This window comes from Ranitomeya imitator, chromosome 10 (genome assembly GCF_032444005.1).
Source record: "Ranitomeya imitator isolate aRanImi1 chromosome 10, aRanImi1.pri, whole genome shotgun sequence".
Lineage (NCBI taxonomy): Eukaryota > Metazoa > Chordata > Amphibia > Anura > Dendrobatidae > Ranitomeya > Ranitomeya imitator.
The window spans coordinates 137,160,631-137,175,081 of record NC_091291.1 but is presented as its reverse complement, the minus strand read 5'-3'; the positions used below and the strand labels follow the sequence as shown (position 1 = coordinate 137,175,081).

The 14,451-nt window shown below is 53.3% G+C and overlaps 2 protein-coding genes across 26 annotated transcripts in view; one reads left to right on the top strand and one right to left on the bottom strand.

The window, feature by feature from the left end:
- Positions 1-14,451, top strand: part of MTOR (mechanistic target of rapamycin kinase) — a 95,961-nt gene that overhangs the window by 23,488 nt on the left and 58,022 nt on the right. For all 25 annotated transcript variants that reach the window (XM_069742248.1, XM_069742263.1, XM_069742255.1 and 22 more), the window contains 9 exons: positions 280-366; positions 2,447-2,614; positions 2,828-2,940; positions 5,043-5,205; positions 5,287-5,379; positions 5,553-5,696; positions 5,775-5,917; positions 6,004-6,166; positions 8,032-8,177. In XM_069742248.1, coding sequence (XP_069598349.1) covers positions 280-366; positions 2,447-2,614; positions 2,828-2,940; positions 5,043-5,205; positions 5,287-5,379; positions 5,553-5,696; positions 5,775-5,917; positions 6,004-6,166; positions 8,032-8,177 — 1,220 coding nt within the window. The remainder of the gene's footprint in view (positions 1-279; positions 367-2,446; positions 2,615-2,827; positions 2,941-5,042; positions 5,206-5,286; positions 5,380-5,552; positions 5,697-5,774; positions 5,918-6,003; positions 6,167-8,031; positions 8,178-14,451) is intronic.
- On the bottom strand, positions 9,238-12,373 carry ANGPTL7 (angiopoietin like 7). Its single transcript, XM_069741129.1, has 5 exons — positions 11,894-12,373; positions 11,359-11,459; positions 11,088-11,282; positions 9,916-10,114; positions 9,238-9,838 (listed from the first exon to the last, which is right to left on the bottom strand). The coding sequence occupies exons 1-5, from the start codon at positions 12,273-12,275 to the stop codon at positions 9,669-9,671; spliced, it is 1,047 nt and encodes a 348-aa protein (XP_069597230.1). The 5' UTR covers positions 12,276-12,373; the 3' UTR covers positions 9,238-9,668.

Below are 14,451 nucleotides of genomic sequence, written 5' to 3'. Positions count from 1 at the left end.
CTTTTAGTATTGGGAATAACCCCTTTACCAGATCGCTACCTGTAGCCGGGTCTAGAGGGGTGTGTTTTTTTTTTTCTATCCTGGATGGAGCACGTTTCAGCACATCTATCGCAATGGTCGGTGTAGTGTCTCATCACATGCTTCTCTGTTCATCTGGGAATGTGCCGGGGTCTGTGGTATCTAATAATACAGCGGCTCAGTATTTTCTGCATTGTATATATGGCGCTGAGCGCCGACAGATGTTATCACCTGCGTGACCGTCTCACATGTTGTCTGCAGTTTATGTTCCAGCAGTTGGGAATGTTGGTTTCTTTTGTGCGCAGTCACATTCGCCCCTACATGGATGAGATCTTCGCCTTGATGAGAGTAAGTAATTCGGCTCCATTACAGCCCAATGTGCCGTGACGTGGACAACACGACGCCACTAGTGGGGAAAAACCAAAGCCGACACTCTGCTCCATATAATTAATTTGTCTCCCCCCTTCCCCACCCATGTCCTCGTCTTCTCCCCCACTCCTAGTCTCCTCCTCTTCTCGCCCATCCCCCCCTGCGTCTTCCCTCCTACCCCCTGCGTCTTCCCTCCTACCCCCTGCGTCTTCCCTCCTACCCCCTGCGTCTTCCCTCCTCCCCCTGTGACTTCCCTCCTTCCCCCCCCCCCCACTGCGCCTTCCCTCCTTCCCCCCTCACTGCGCCTTCCCTCCTCCCCCCCCCCACTGCGTCTTCCCTCATCCCCCCACTGCGTCTTCCCTCCTTCCCCCTGCGACTTCCCTTCTCCCCCCCACTGCGCCTTCCCTCCTCCCCCCCACTACGCCTTCCCTCGTTCCCTCCCCCCCACTGCGACATCCCTCCTTCCCCCCCCACTGCGCCTTCTCTCCTTCCCCTCCTGCGACATCCCTCCTTCCCCCCCCCCCACTGCGCCTTCCCTCTTTCCCCCCACTGCGCCTTCCCTCCCCCCCACTGCGCCTTCCCTCCTCCCCCCCACTGCGCCTTCCCCCTGCGACTTCCCTTCTCCCCCCCACTGCGCATTCCCTCCTTCCCCCACTGCACCTTCCCTCCTTCCCCCACTGCACCTTCCCTCCTTCCCCTCCCGCGACATCCCTCCTTCCCCCCCCCTGCGACTTCCCTTCTCCCCCCCCCTGCGACTTCCCTTCTCCCCCCCCCCTGCGACTTCCCTTCTCCCCCCCCCCTGCGACTTCCCTTCTCCCCCCCCCTGCGACTTCCCTTCTCCCCCCCTGCGACTTCCCTTCTCCCCCCCCCCCTGCGACTTCCCTTCTCCCCCCCACTGCGCCTTCCCTCCCCCCCCCCCGCGACTTCCCTTCTTCTCCCCCTGCGCCTTCCCTCCTTCCCCCCCACTACGCCTTCCTTCCTTTTCCCTGCGCTCAAACACCTTAACCCTTGCGCCTTACCCCTTGTCTTCCTCTCCCACTTAGCCCGCTTGCTCGTCTACCCACCCCCTTGCCTGTTCGCTTTCTCGTCTTACCTTCCCCTGCTCGCTTTCTCGTTTTTCCCTCTTCCCTCACCCGCTCACTTTCTCGGCTTCCTCCTCCTTCCTCGCTCGCTATTTTTCTAGTCTTTCCCTCGCCGCTCACTTTCTCGGCTTCCCCTCTGCACTTGCCCGATCGCTTTCTCGGCTTCCACTCCTTCCTCACTCATTATTTTTCTAGTCGTCTTCTCGCCCGCTCACTTTCTAGTCTTCTTCTCGCCCGCTCACTTTCTAGTCTTCTTCTCGCCCGCTCACTTTCTAGTCTTCTCGCCCGCTCACTTTCTAGTCGTCTTCTCGCCCGCTCACTTTCTAGTCTTCTTCTCGCCCGCTCACTTTCTAGTCTTCTTCTCGCCCGCTCACTTTCTAGTCTTCTCGCCCGCTCACTTTCTAGTCTTCTTCTCGCCCGCTCACTTTCTAGTCTTCTTCTCGCCCGCTCACTTTCTAGTCTTCTCGCCCGCTCACTTTCTAGTCTTCTTCTCGCCCGCTCACTTTCTAGTCGTCTTCTCGCCCGCTCACTTTCTAGTCTTCTCGCCCGCTCACTTTCTAGTCTTCTTCTCGCCCGCTCACTTTCTAGTCTTCTTCTCGCCCGCTCACTTTCTAGTCTTCTCGCCCGCTCACTTTCTAGTCTTCTTCTCGCCCGCTCACTTTCTAGTCGTCTTCTCGCCCGCTCACTTTCTAGTCTTCTTCTCGCCCGCTCACTTTCTAGTCTTCTTCTCGCCCGCTCACTTTCTAGTCTTCTCGCCCGCTCACTTTCTAGTCGTCTTCTCGCCCGCTCACTTTCTAGTCTTCTTCTCGCCCGCTCACTTTCTAGTCTTCTTCTCGCCCGCTCACTTTCTAGTCTTCTTCTCGCCCGCTCACTTTCTAGTCTTCTTCTCGCCCGCTCACTTTCTAGTCTTCTTCTCGCCCGCTCACTTTCTAGTCTTCTTCTCGCCCGCTCACTTTCTCTGCTTCTGTTTCTTGCAGGATTACTGGACCATGAATAACCCCATCCAGAGCACCATTATCCTGCTGATTGAACAGATTGTTCTGGCGCTCGGAGGAGAGTTTAAGCTTTACCTGCCGCAGCTCATCCCTCACATGCTGCGAGTGTTTATGCAGGACAATAGTCCGGGTCGCATAGTGACTATAAAGGTAGGGGATGTGGGAATCTGCCTGACGTAGGGGCCAACCAAACGCTAAAGACCTGATCTCAGGCCCAGGTTGGTTATGGTCTCCGACCATCTGTAGTCAGGAGATGGATGCTTTTTTTTTCAAGTTGGGAGACACTAAATTTTTAATGGCCCCCTCATGTATTTCATTTCTGTTTACAGGATATTTATTTTAATATTTTTTGCACTTTTCCAGCTTCTGAATGCCATACAAATGTTCGGGGCCAATCTGGATGATTACCTTCATCTGCTCTTGCCGCCTATTGTGAAGCTGTTCGATGCCATGGACACTCCGCTGCCGGCCCGAAAGTAGGTGTTTTATGGTTATCCATCACTGACACATTGATTCTTTCTAGGCTGGAAGTTGGGAATGATGGGGTAGTGTAAATTTGGCTTTTCTGCTGTATTTTCAGGCATTTGCCGTCTGGTGTGACATACATTAAAACTTTCCATCATAGTCTGCTATTAAAAACAATCTGTTCCTTACTCACTCTTCCCAATTCCCGGCACGGAGTCTCTGCCCCCGGTGTCTGTTGTTTGTCTGCAGCTCTTCCAGACAATCTGTGAGCTCTCCAGTATTGAGCGCTTCGTACTATCAACTGAGCCAGAGCTGCCGAGCTCACTGATTGTCTGCAGCGCTGCAGACAAATGGAGACAGAGCAGCAGCAACCGTCTCGGGAAGGTAAGGAATACTTGTGGTTTTGTATTCATATATATATCAGAAAGGAAGAGGGGCCTCAAGCTATCCCTGGAGCTGGGTAAAGAGGCCCGAGTCTCCGACCTTACAATGCTCCTAATCTGTCTTGTCCCCCACCCCATGAGGCATAGAAATGAAAGGTAAACCAGACACAAAGACAAAACAGGGATATCAGAAACCCTATGTCATACAAAAGCACCAACCAACAATAGGGAGGAGGATAGGGACAGGGAGGAATAAACTAAATAGGACCAGGGACCACAAAATAAACACCCGTGCTACAGCAAAGTACAGAACACCACAAGTCCAAACTTCAGCTTCACGAATCTCCAATAGCCACAACAATCTGCTGTTCAGCCCAGCGTCTCCTAAGAGCAAGGAAGCAGAACTTTCACTGGCAGGACAGAGAGGGACTGGCCAGGTTTTATAGGAAGAGGTAATGACCAGATCAGAAGCAGCTGAAATGGAGCTGCATGTTTCTGACCAGCATAGAAAGGGTCGTTAACCTGTTCAGCACCAAAGTAAACGAAATTAATTTAATATGGGATTCATATACACGGGCTGGATGGAAGATCTGCTGTTCACAATATGATCTAATCTCAGATATCCCAGTGTGACGTGACTCGAAGTCCCGGACATCCTCTTTAAAGTCTGGCAATAACAAGTGCGGTACACCTTCTTGACCTCCAGAGGTCGCCGTGCCCACATTCTAGACTCTTAAGGTGAAGCTGAGAGTTGGGGGTCCGCTCCTCTGATGTTTCCCACCGCCCTCCGTCTCTGGCTTTATTTCAGGGAATTGTCATGAAAACCTCCTAATAAAGCAGGTAAAGGGAGTGTGCGGGGAATCCTGCATCCGGGTATATAATGGGTGGGATACTTTCCTACTTAGCAGTCCCAGTGCGGACATCTGTGTCTTCTGGCGGCCGCTGAGTGCAGGTAAGGAGACCCGCCGCCCGTCCAGACACCGCAGTCCATACTCGGACCATGAATGAGAAGATTTTGGGGGGAATTTATTAAGACTGACGCTTCGTGCACCGTTGGAGTAGGAAGCACCTTATTTATTAGGGGACCCTCGCTTCTCAATTAATCTGTTAGTTTTCTGGACGTTTGTGCTCCTGAAAGTTGATTTATGCCATCTATAAATTTCTGCCGCAAATGATAGTAAATTTTTTAAAAAAATGGTGAGGCCCCAATGTGCAAAAAAAAAAAAAAACCTACCAATGTTTACACAGATTGTGATGCAGAGACCCTCATGTATCCCACCCTTAATGTTTTCCAATAGCCCCTCATATATCCCACCCTTAATGTTTTCCTTTCTGCTTGATCGAATACCACATCCATGAGATTCATGACTACATTACACAAGTGAAGGATAATAACGGATACTGCCATAACATGACGGCAGTAAAAGTGCCGTCTGCATTAAAGGGACGGGGGCGCTGTAAAGTGATACTCTGCATGTGTCCGGCAGTAAACGCCCGGCCCGGGAGAACCATCATCGGCCGTCTCAGATGGTTTAGCTTTCAGTCTGCAGAGATGTATGTGCGACGTCTGTTTCCGCAGACACAAGTATGTAATTCCTGAGGGCCGGTCCTCGCCGAGGTCCTCGATTATTACAGATGTCGGGGCTGGCGATCTGCGTACGCACCTGCTCAGCAGCGTCCTAACCAGCGCTATGCCGTGCGTATATATAAGCTGTGTCTCCTTCCCCCAGGGTGGCTCTGGAAACCGTGGATCGATTGACCGAATCTCTGGATTTCACCGATTATGCCTCCCGCATCATCCACCCCATAGTCCGCACGCTGGACGTCTGCCCTGAGCTCAGACAGACCGCCATGGACACGCTGTCCTCCTTAGTCTTCCAGCTGGGGAAGAAGGTACCGGACAATGATTTTAGGCTTTTTTTATTCTGCGACAAGTAAATGAAATAACTTAATTCTCCTGAATTTTCTTGCCAGTACCAAATATTTATCCCAATGGTGAACAAGGTGCTGCTAAAGCACCGGATCCTGCACCAGCGATACGAGGTGCTGACATGCCGAATCTTAAAGGTAATGACACGGGAACAGTCATTCTTTTATTAATCTGTTAAAGGGGTATAAAGGGATGTGCCAGCACTTAATGATCGGGGAGGATCTCCATGATAAAGCCCCACTTCGGACTTGAGGTCTTGCATCCACAGGCTTCCCACACAAGTATATATTTGTATGTTTCTACCCACCAGGGGTACACTCTTGCGGATGAAGAAGAGGATCCATTGATTTATCAGCATCGTACACCTAGAGGAAACCTAGGAGAGTTTGCAGGAGGCTTATTGGACACCGGACCAATGAAGAAGTTGCACGTCAGCACCGCCAATCTACAGAAGGTAATGCGGGAAGCCATGTTGTCTATATTGACATTCGGACCCTTGAAGGGTTTTCTTAGTTATTTTTGGACTTCTCAGGCCTGGGAAGCGACTCGTAGAGTCTCCAAAGACGACTGGTTGGAGTGGCTGAGACGACTCGGTGTGGAGCTCCTGAAAGACTCCTCTTCTCCGTCACTTCGTTCCTGTTGGTCTCTGGCACAAGCATATAACCCACTGGCCCGGTGAGTCCCCCCCACTGCCTGTCCACCCACGTCACATCATTACAACTCGCACGTGACTGAACGTTTTTTCTTCTTTCCACGTGCAGAGATATGTTTAATGCCGCCTTCCTTTCCTGCTGGTCGGAGCTGAATGAAGACCAACAGGATGAGCTGGTCCAAAGCATTGAACAGGCCCTGACGGCTCAGGACATTGCCGAGGTCACACAGACCCTGCTGAACCTGGCGGAGTTCATGGAGCACAGCGATAAGGTACACGAGGAGACGCACGGCAATGTGTGGTGATTTCAGGGGCGACCATGATCGAGATTCACTATTTGCAACAGTCCTCGCTTTAGCAGGGATTGTCGTATGGGTCATCCTCGCTAATGCAGGGGTTGTCGTATGGGTCATCCTCGCCCAGGCAGGGGTTGTCGTATGAGTCATCCTCGCCCAGGCAGGGGTTGTTGTATGGGTCATCCTCGCTCAGGCAGCGGTTGTCGTAAGGGTCATCCTCAGGCAGGAGTGGTCGTATGGGTAATCCTCGCTCAGGCAGGGGTTGTCGTAAGGGTCATCCTCGCTCAGGCAGGAGTGGTCATATGGGTCATCCTCGCCCAGGCAGGAGTGGTCGTATGGGTCATCCTTGCCCAGGCAGGAGTGGTCGTATGAGTCATCCTCGCTCAGGTAGGGGTTTTCGTATGGGTCATCCTCACTCAGGGATTTTCGTATGGATCATCCTCGCTAATGCAGAGGTTGTCATATGGGTCATCCTCGCTCAGGCAGGAGTGGTCGTATGGGTCATCCATGCTCAGGCAGGGGTTGTTGTATGGGTCATCCTTGCTCAGGCACGAGAGGTTGTATGGGTCATCCTTGCTCAGGTAGGAGTGGTCGTATGGGTCATCCTCGCCCAGGTAGGAGTGGTCGTATGAGTCATCCTCGCCCAGGCAGGAGTGGTCGTATGGGTCATCCTCGCCATGGCAGGAGTGGTCGTATGAGTCATCCTCGCTCGGGCAGGAGTGGTCGTATGGGTCATCCTCGCCCAGGCAGTAGTGGTCGTACGAGTCATCCTCGCTCAGGTAGGGGTTTTCGTATGGGTCATCCTCACTCAGGGATTTTCGTATGGGTCATCCTCGCTAATGCAGAGGTTGTCATATGGGTCATCCTCGCTCAGGCAGGAGTGGTCGTATGGGTCATCCATGCTCAGGCAGGAGTGGTCGTATGTGTCATCCTTGCTCAGGCAGGAGTGGTCGTATGGGTCATCCATGCTCAGGCAGGAGTGGTCGTCTGTGTCATCCTTGCTCAGGCAGGAGAGATCGTATGGGTCATCGTTGCTCAGGCAGGAGTGGTCGTATGGGTCATCCTCGCCATGGCAGGAGTGGTCGTATGAGTCATCCTCGCTCGGGCAGGAGTGGTCGTATGGGTCATCCTCGCCCAGGCAGTAGTGGTCGTACGAGTCATCCTCGCTCAGGTAGGGGTTTTCGTATGGGTCATCCTCACTCAGGGATTTTCGTATGGGTCATCCTCGCTAATGCAGAGGTTGTCATATGGGTCATCCTCGCTCAGGCAGGAGTGGTCGTATGGGTCATCCATGCTCAGGCAGGAGTGGTCGTATGTGTCATCCTTGCTCAGGCAGGAGTGGTCGTATGGGTCATCCATGCTCAGGCAGGAGTGGTCGTCTGTGTCATCCTTGCTCAGGCAGGAGAGATCGTATGGGTCATCGTTGCTCAGGCAGGAGTGGTCGTATGGGTCATCCTTGCTCAGGCATGAGAGGTTGTATGGGTCATCCTTGCTCAGGCATGAGAGGTTGTATGGGTCATCCTTGCTCAGGCACGAGAGGTTGTATGGGTCATCCTCGCTCAGGCAGGGGTAGTCTTATGGGTCATCCTCGCTCAGGCAGAGGTTATCGTATGGGTCGCCCCCTTTGAGGTTTCACCTGCAGTGGGAACTACACAAATTGTCAGCTTATTGCTTCTGTCCCATATTATTTCTGCACCAGCAATATGTTCCTCATATGCAGAGGATATGCTATAGTGTCCCACCATTTCACCTCCCTACTGCACATCGCCAAATCTCCTTTTTTAATCGCAGCCCATTTTATGTCCGTGCATCCTAGTTATGTCCTTGTCATGTTTCCCCAGGGCCCTTTGCCATTGCAAGATGACAATGGAGTGGTCCTCCTCGGAGAAAGGGCATCCAGGTGCCGCGCTTACGCCAAAGCTTTACATTACAAAGAGCTGGAGTTCCAGAAAGGGCCGACCCCGGCGATCCTGGAGTCCCTCATCAGGTAAGGAAGCCCCCCACCCCCCGTCCATGTAACGCCCCGTCCATCTGTGTGGTCTTTGACACTTGACCTCTCATCCTCGGCAGCGTCTCCACAAATTCCACACTTTTCTCCATGCAGAAGACAGCGGCAAAACCTTTCATCATCATTTATGTAAAATGTGGTTAAAACCTCTCAAAAATATAGAAGAATTTGTGTAGAATTGTTCTGTTTTCTGTGGGACCCCCTCTGATCTGATCCTTGACAGTCACCTAGTGTCTTAAAGGGGATTTGTCATGACTGCCTCTTCCCAAAATCTGAACATGAAGCTGCTGTTACGGGAGTAATGTAATATATTGTGAGAGCGATTTTCAATGATGGCCGTGTATGTAATTAATGGATGTGGTCCGGTCCTGCAGATCTGGCTCCGCTCTCTTCATGGCCGCCATATACCCTGATAGATCTGGTCTTATGCTTCTTTTACACATACCGTATTGCTGCAATTTTCAAAATCTGCCGCAATGATGGACCGCACAAAACTTGCAGATCGCAGTTTTCCAGGTTTCCAATACTATAGCAAAAGTGTTGGGGAGAAAAAAAAACGGCAGTCCGCGAAACCAGAAGTGGCTGCGCACCGCAAAAGCAACCTTCCGTTGTTTTTGCGGCCCCATTGATTTACAATGGGGGCCGTGTCCGTAAGCCATGAAATATATCGAGCAAGCATGATATTTTTTCACGGCCGTAAATACGGCCCTCACGGGCGTAAGGCGCTCCTACGAATTTTTGCGGACCGTTTTTGCGGCCCCATAGAAAGGCATTGGGGCCGCAAAAATGGGCCGAAAAAACACGGCAAGTGTAAAACCAGCCTTAGGGAAGGATGAGACATGTCACCGTTCTGACGATGTGACCCCTGATATGCGCACAGGACGGGCCCCGGATCCCTTGTGGGGGATTCCAGGTTTTCTAGGATCCGTAAACCATTCCCTTCACACTGATTTTTGCATTTTTCCATTTTATTTTCCCCTCTGCCACGATCTCATCTCATACACCGGGGTTCATGTCACTGACACATTAATTATTTTTTACAAAAAAAATCCTTTATTATGACCTTCGGGCCATCAGTATAATTATTTCCAGTTTTATGAAGCAAATAAAAAAACGACTTTACAGTAAGTGACACAATGACACGGAGGGGGAATGTGCTATGTACAACGTCTTGTCATTTGGTTGGGTGGTCCGGACCGCTCGTGGTCGCCCTGTATAAATACATCTCTGAGCGGTGGGCTCCTCTTTTAGGAGGATGTGATGGCGTCATGTGAGGCCGTCTATAGACCCCGGGGTGCCCCCTAATATTCCTGACATGGCCTATCCTCGGCTTCGCAGCTGCTGCTCCCGTTATTCAGCCCGTCGCTGCCTTCCCACATAGACGCTTTTATATACAGAGCAGACGGGCTACAAGATACGGTATGAAGCCACTGCGCCAGAGGAGGGCGCCGCTCGTCTGCGGCAGCCACTTCATGGCTGGAAGTCCTGGGCGCGTATCTTCATCTCCACCCTCTTCAGAGAGTAGGTGGATCCGTGCCAGCCGTACCAGCTGATGCCGTCCGAGTGCTTGTTGTGCTCGCCGTTGCGGTAGAAGATGCCGTTGAGGTTCGAGTCCGTGCAGCAGTTGTACCAGTAGCCGCCTGTGGAAAATACAGCGAAACGTTACACGTGGCGCCTGGTGACATCAGTCTGCACGCGGTAGATGAGCCACCTTTACCTTTGCGCAGCCCAGCGCAGTCATCCAGGCACTTGTCGTTATCCTTATCCTTGGTGCTGAAGGCCGTGTTGTTGTGGTAGCGCAGAGAGTCTCTGCCCGCGTTTCCGCTGTAGTTGCCCAGGAAGAGGCGGTAACTGTTCTGCTCGTTATCAACAGAGAACTGGGCGTACTCCGCGTATCTCACGCGTCCCTCCCAATCCTAGAGGTAATGATAGGCGGAAACGTCACATTCTGTGCATGTACCCCACATTACTTACCCTGTATTATACTCCAGAGCTGCACTCACTATTCTGCTGGTGCAGTCACTGTGTACATACATTACATTATTGATCCTGAGTTACCTCCTGTATTATACCCCAGAGCTGCACTCACTATTCTGCTGGTGCGGTCACTGTGTACATACATTACTGATCCTGAGTTACATCCTGTATTATACCCCAGAGCTGCACTCACTATTCTGCTGGTGCAGTCACTGTGTACATACATTACATTACTGATCCTGAGTTACCTCCTGTATTATACTCCAGAGCTGCACTCACTATTCTGCTGGTGCAGTCACTGTGTACATACATTACATTACTGATCCTGAGTTACATCCTGTATTATACTCCAGAGCTGCACTCACTATTCTGCTGGTGCAGTCACTGTGTACATGCATTACTGATCCTGAGCTACATCCTGTATTATACCCCAGAGCTGCACTCACTATTCTGCTGGTGCAGTTACTGTGTGCATACATTACATTACTGATCCTGAGTTACATCCTGTATTATACTCCAGAGCTGCACTCACTATTCTGCTGGTGCAGTCACTGTGTACATACATTACATTACTGATCCTGAGTTACATCCTGTATTATACCCCAGAGCTGCACTCACTATTCTGCTGGTGCAGTCACTGTGTACATACATTACATTACTGATCCTGATTTACATCCCGTATTATACCCCAGAGCTGCACTCACTATTCTGCTATAATATAATGTACGTATACTGTGACCCTGTGGGTTGAGCAGTGAGACGTGTGGGTTCTGTGCATGTTTCCAGCCTGTGGATATGATCTGTGGATGTTTCTATTCACTGACCACAAGCGGTGGCATCGGAGTGATGAGGGCTGTATGTATGCAGTGTATTCGGAGCTGCGCTCTCTATGTGCCCCGGGGGAGTCCTCACCTCCAGCTCCACTCGCAGGACGGTCGGCCGGTGGCTCAGCCGGTACAGATTCTCGTTTCCCAGCCAGAAGTCCCCCCGGATGCTCCCGAATCCCTCCTTGTACTGCTTCCAGTCCCTGTTGAAGGAGCTCAGCCCCACCTTGCGCCTCTGGATCAGCGTCCATCCTCCGCCCTGCGTCTCCATGTCGCAGTACACCTGGCGGCAGAAAGCAGCACAAGGTCAGCGAGGATTATTGACCGGCGATCGCTCGGCGCAGCGGGACGCGTCTCACCTCCATCTCCGGGCTGCCCAGGAAGCTATTGGCCGGCATCTTGTAGACCCCCGATATCTTGTAGTTCTTCTCGTACAGGGTGGAGCAGTCGTAAATGGCATCTGCGAAAACACAAGTCACACTGGTAAGAAAGTCCAGATTCCTGCCAGTACCCCCCCTCCCCCCACCGTGCGCCGTAAATCATTCGCATATGTCTTAGAAACAGGAGTGTGTGTGAGGACCACCTGTAGCCCCCCCTGGCTATCCTGCCTCCATGGAGATTTATGTCTGACACCTGTGTGATTGGGAGCGTACTTGTCAGCGCCGCCGCCTCCTCATCCACCTCTGATTGTCACCTCTCCACGGATCGTCCCCCGGAGGGGATCAGGGTGAGATTTGTTTTACAGATTTCTGACACTAATCTGAGCGCGGGTTTTGGTGGGTGGAGGGGGGTCCGCGCCGAGGCCAGGGAGGGCAAGTCTCTGCTGGAACCTCGGCTGTTTGTGCCGATTAGTAAGCAACCGTCTCCACCAGATGTGATGGGGGTCCCGCTTACCTGCCGTGGTCTGGGTCTGTGTTTGGGCCGCCTGCTCCCGGGACTGCATGATCTCCACCCGGTTGTTCATCTCAGAGTACTTCTCCTCGGCGTCGGTCATGCGATTCTCCACCTGCTTGTGTCCGCTCTCCAGCTTCATCACCTGCATGACCACGTTCACCCAGTCCGTCTCCTGCTTGCGGGTCAGCTCCTCCAGCAGGCTGCTCAGGTTGGCGATCTGGACCTTCAGATCTTTCACCTCCTCGCAGCAGCCGGGCATCTTCTGCAGCCCGTTGGGACCGGGGGGCTTTTTCTTGAGTGGCTTCTGAGACCGGGATGGAAAGACAGCCATAGATAGCAAGAAGAAGCCGATGAAGATGGGGATGTTCATGGGGATGTTCATGGTGAGCACGGAGGAGCTTCTGAACTGCAGAGCGCTGGGGAAAGTGACTTGTTTGCTGTCCTCCTCCTCGTCGCTGATCTGCTGCGGGAAGCTTTTGCAGCATCTTAAATAATCCTATCTGGTGGAGCCTTCCCTACTTGCCCTCCCACCCGGCTCATCTCCTCCTCCACACCAGGTGCCAGGGTTGCACACTCCATCCCAAAAAAAAGCCAGGGGTGGGGTTTGTTTTCCCTCTAGTGTCATTTTACCCCCAGAAATAGTCAACATTAACCCTTTGATGGCAGCAGTGTCTCTTTCCTTCATCCCAAGCCTCTGCTTTCTTTAGCACCAGCTTCCAAAAAAAAAAAAAATCCTGCCATTCCTTTCCTCAGCTCATCCCGGCATCTGCAGCTGCTACAACATGGGCTTTACACATCCCGGCATCTGCAGCTGCTACAACATGGGCTTTACACATCCCGGCATCTGCAGCTGCTACAACATGGGCTTTATACATCCTGGCGTCTGCTGCTGCTACAACATGGGCTTTATACATCCTGGCGTCTGCTGCTGCTACAACATGGGCTTTATACATCCCGGCGTCTGCTGCTGCTACAACATGGGCTTTATACATCCCGGCGTCTACTGCTGCTACAACATGGGCTTTACACATCCCGGCGTCTGCTGCTGCTACAACATGGGCTTTACACATCCCGACATCTGCAGCTGCTACAACATGGGCTTTACACATCCTGGCGTCTGCTGCTGCTACAACATGGGCTTTATACATCCCGGCGTCTGCTGCTGCTACAACATGGGCTTTATACATCCCGGCGTCTGCTGCTGCTACAACATGGGCTTTATACATCCCGGCGTCTGCTGCTGCTACAACATGGGCTTTACACATCCCGGCGTCTGCTGCTGCTACAACATGGGCTTTACACAATCACAGACAAGTGTAAATTGTGAACCATTCGGTGGCATCCTTCTCTCCATCATAACTGGTCCCAGGCCCCCCTGCCCTGCAGAATCCTGGTCCACAGCCCCCCCTGCCCTGCAGGATACTTGTCCCCAGAGCCCCCCTCCATGCAGAATACTGGTCCCCAGAGCCCCCCAACCTGCAGAATACTGGTCTTCCGAGCCTCCTGACCTGCAGAATACTGGTCTCCCGAGCCCCCCTGACCTGCAGATTACTGGTCTCCCGAGCCCCCCGACCTGCAGATTACTGGTCTCCCGAGCCCCCCAATCTGCAGAATACTGGTCTCCCGAGCCCCCCGACCTGCAGAATACTGGTCTCCCGAGCCCCCCGACCTGCAGAATACTGGTCTCCCGAGCCCCCCGACCTGCAGAATACTGGTCTCCCGAGCCCCCCGACCTGCAGAATACTGGTCTCCCGAGCCCCCCGACCTGCAGAATACTGGTCTCCCGAGCCCCCCGACCTGCAGAATACTGGTCCCCAGAGCCCCCCGACCTGCAGAATACTGGTCCCCAGAGCCCCCCGACCTGCAGAATACTGGTCCCCCGAGCCCCCCGACCTGCAGAATACTGGTCTCCCGAGCCCCCCGACCTGCAGAATACTGGTCTCCCGAGCCCCCCGACCTGCAGAATACTGGTCTCCCGAGCCCCCCTGACCTGCAGATTACTGGTCTCCCGAGCCCCCCGACCTGCAGAATACTGGTCTCCCGAGCCCCCCGACCTGCAGAATACTGGTCTCCCGAGCCCCCCGACCTGCAGATTACTGGTCTCCCGAGCCCCCCGACCTGCAGAATACTGGTCTCCCGAGCCCCCCGACCTGCAGAATACTGGTCTCCCGAGCCCCCCGACCTGCAGAATACTGGTCTCCCGAGCCCCCCGACCTGCAGAATACTGGTCTCCCGAGCCCCCCGACCTGCAGAATACTGGTCTCCCGAGCCCCCCGACCTGCAGAATACTGGTCTCCCGAGCCCCCCGACCTGCAGAATACTGGTCTCCCGAGCCCCCCGACCTGCAGAATACTGGTCTCCCGAGCCCCCCGACCTGCAGAATACTGGTCTCCCGAGCCCCCCGACCTGCAGAATACTGGTCTCCCGAGCCCCCCGACCTGCAGAATACTGGTCTCCCGAGCCCCCCGACCTGCAGAATACTGGTCTCCCGAGCCCCCCGACCTGCAGAATACTGGTCTCCCGAGCCCCCCGACCTGCAGAACACTGGTCTCCCGAGC

Coding starts and splice junctions, on each gene's coding strand:
- ANGPTL7 (XM_069741129.1), bottom strand. CDS start 12,275: ATGAACATCCCCATGAACATCCCCATCTTCATCGGCTTCTTCTTGCTA. Junction 11,460..11,893: donor ACAGACCCAGACCACGGCAG/GTAAGCGGGACC, acceptor GTGTTTTCGCAG/ATGCCATTTACGACTGCTCC. Junction 9,839..9,915: donor CTGCGCTGGGCTGCGCAAAG/GTAAAGGTGGCT, acceptor TATTTTCCACAG/GCGGCTACTGGTACAACTGC.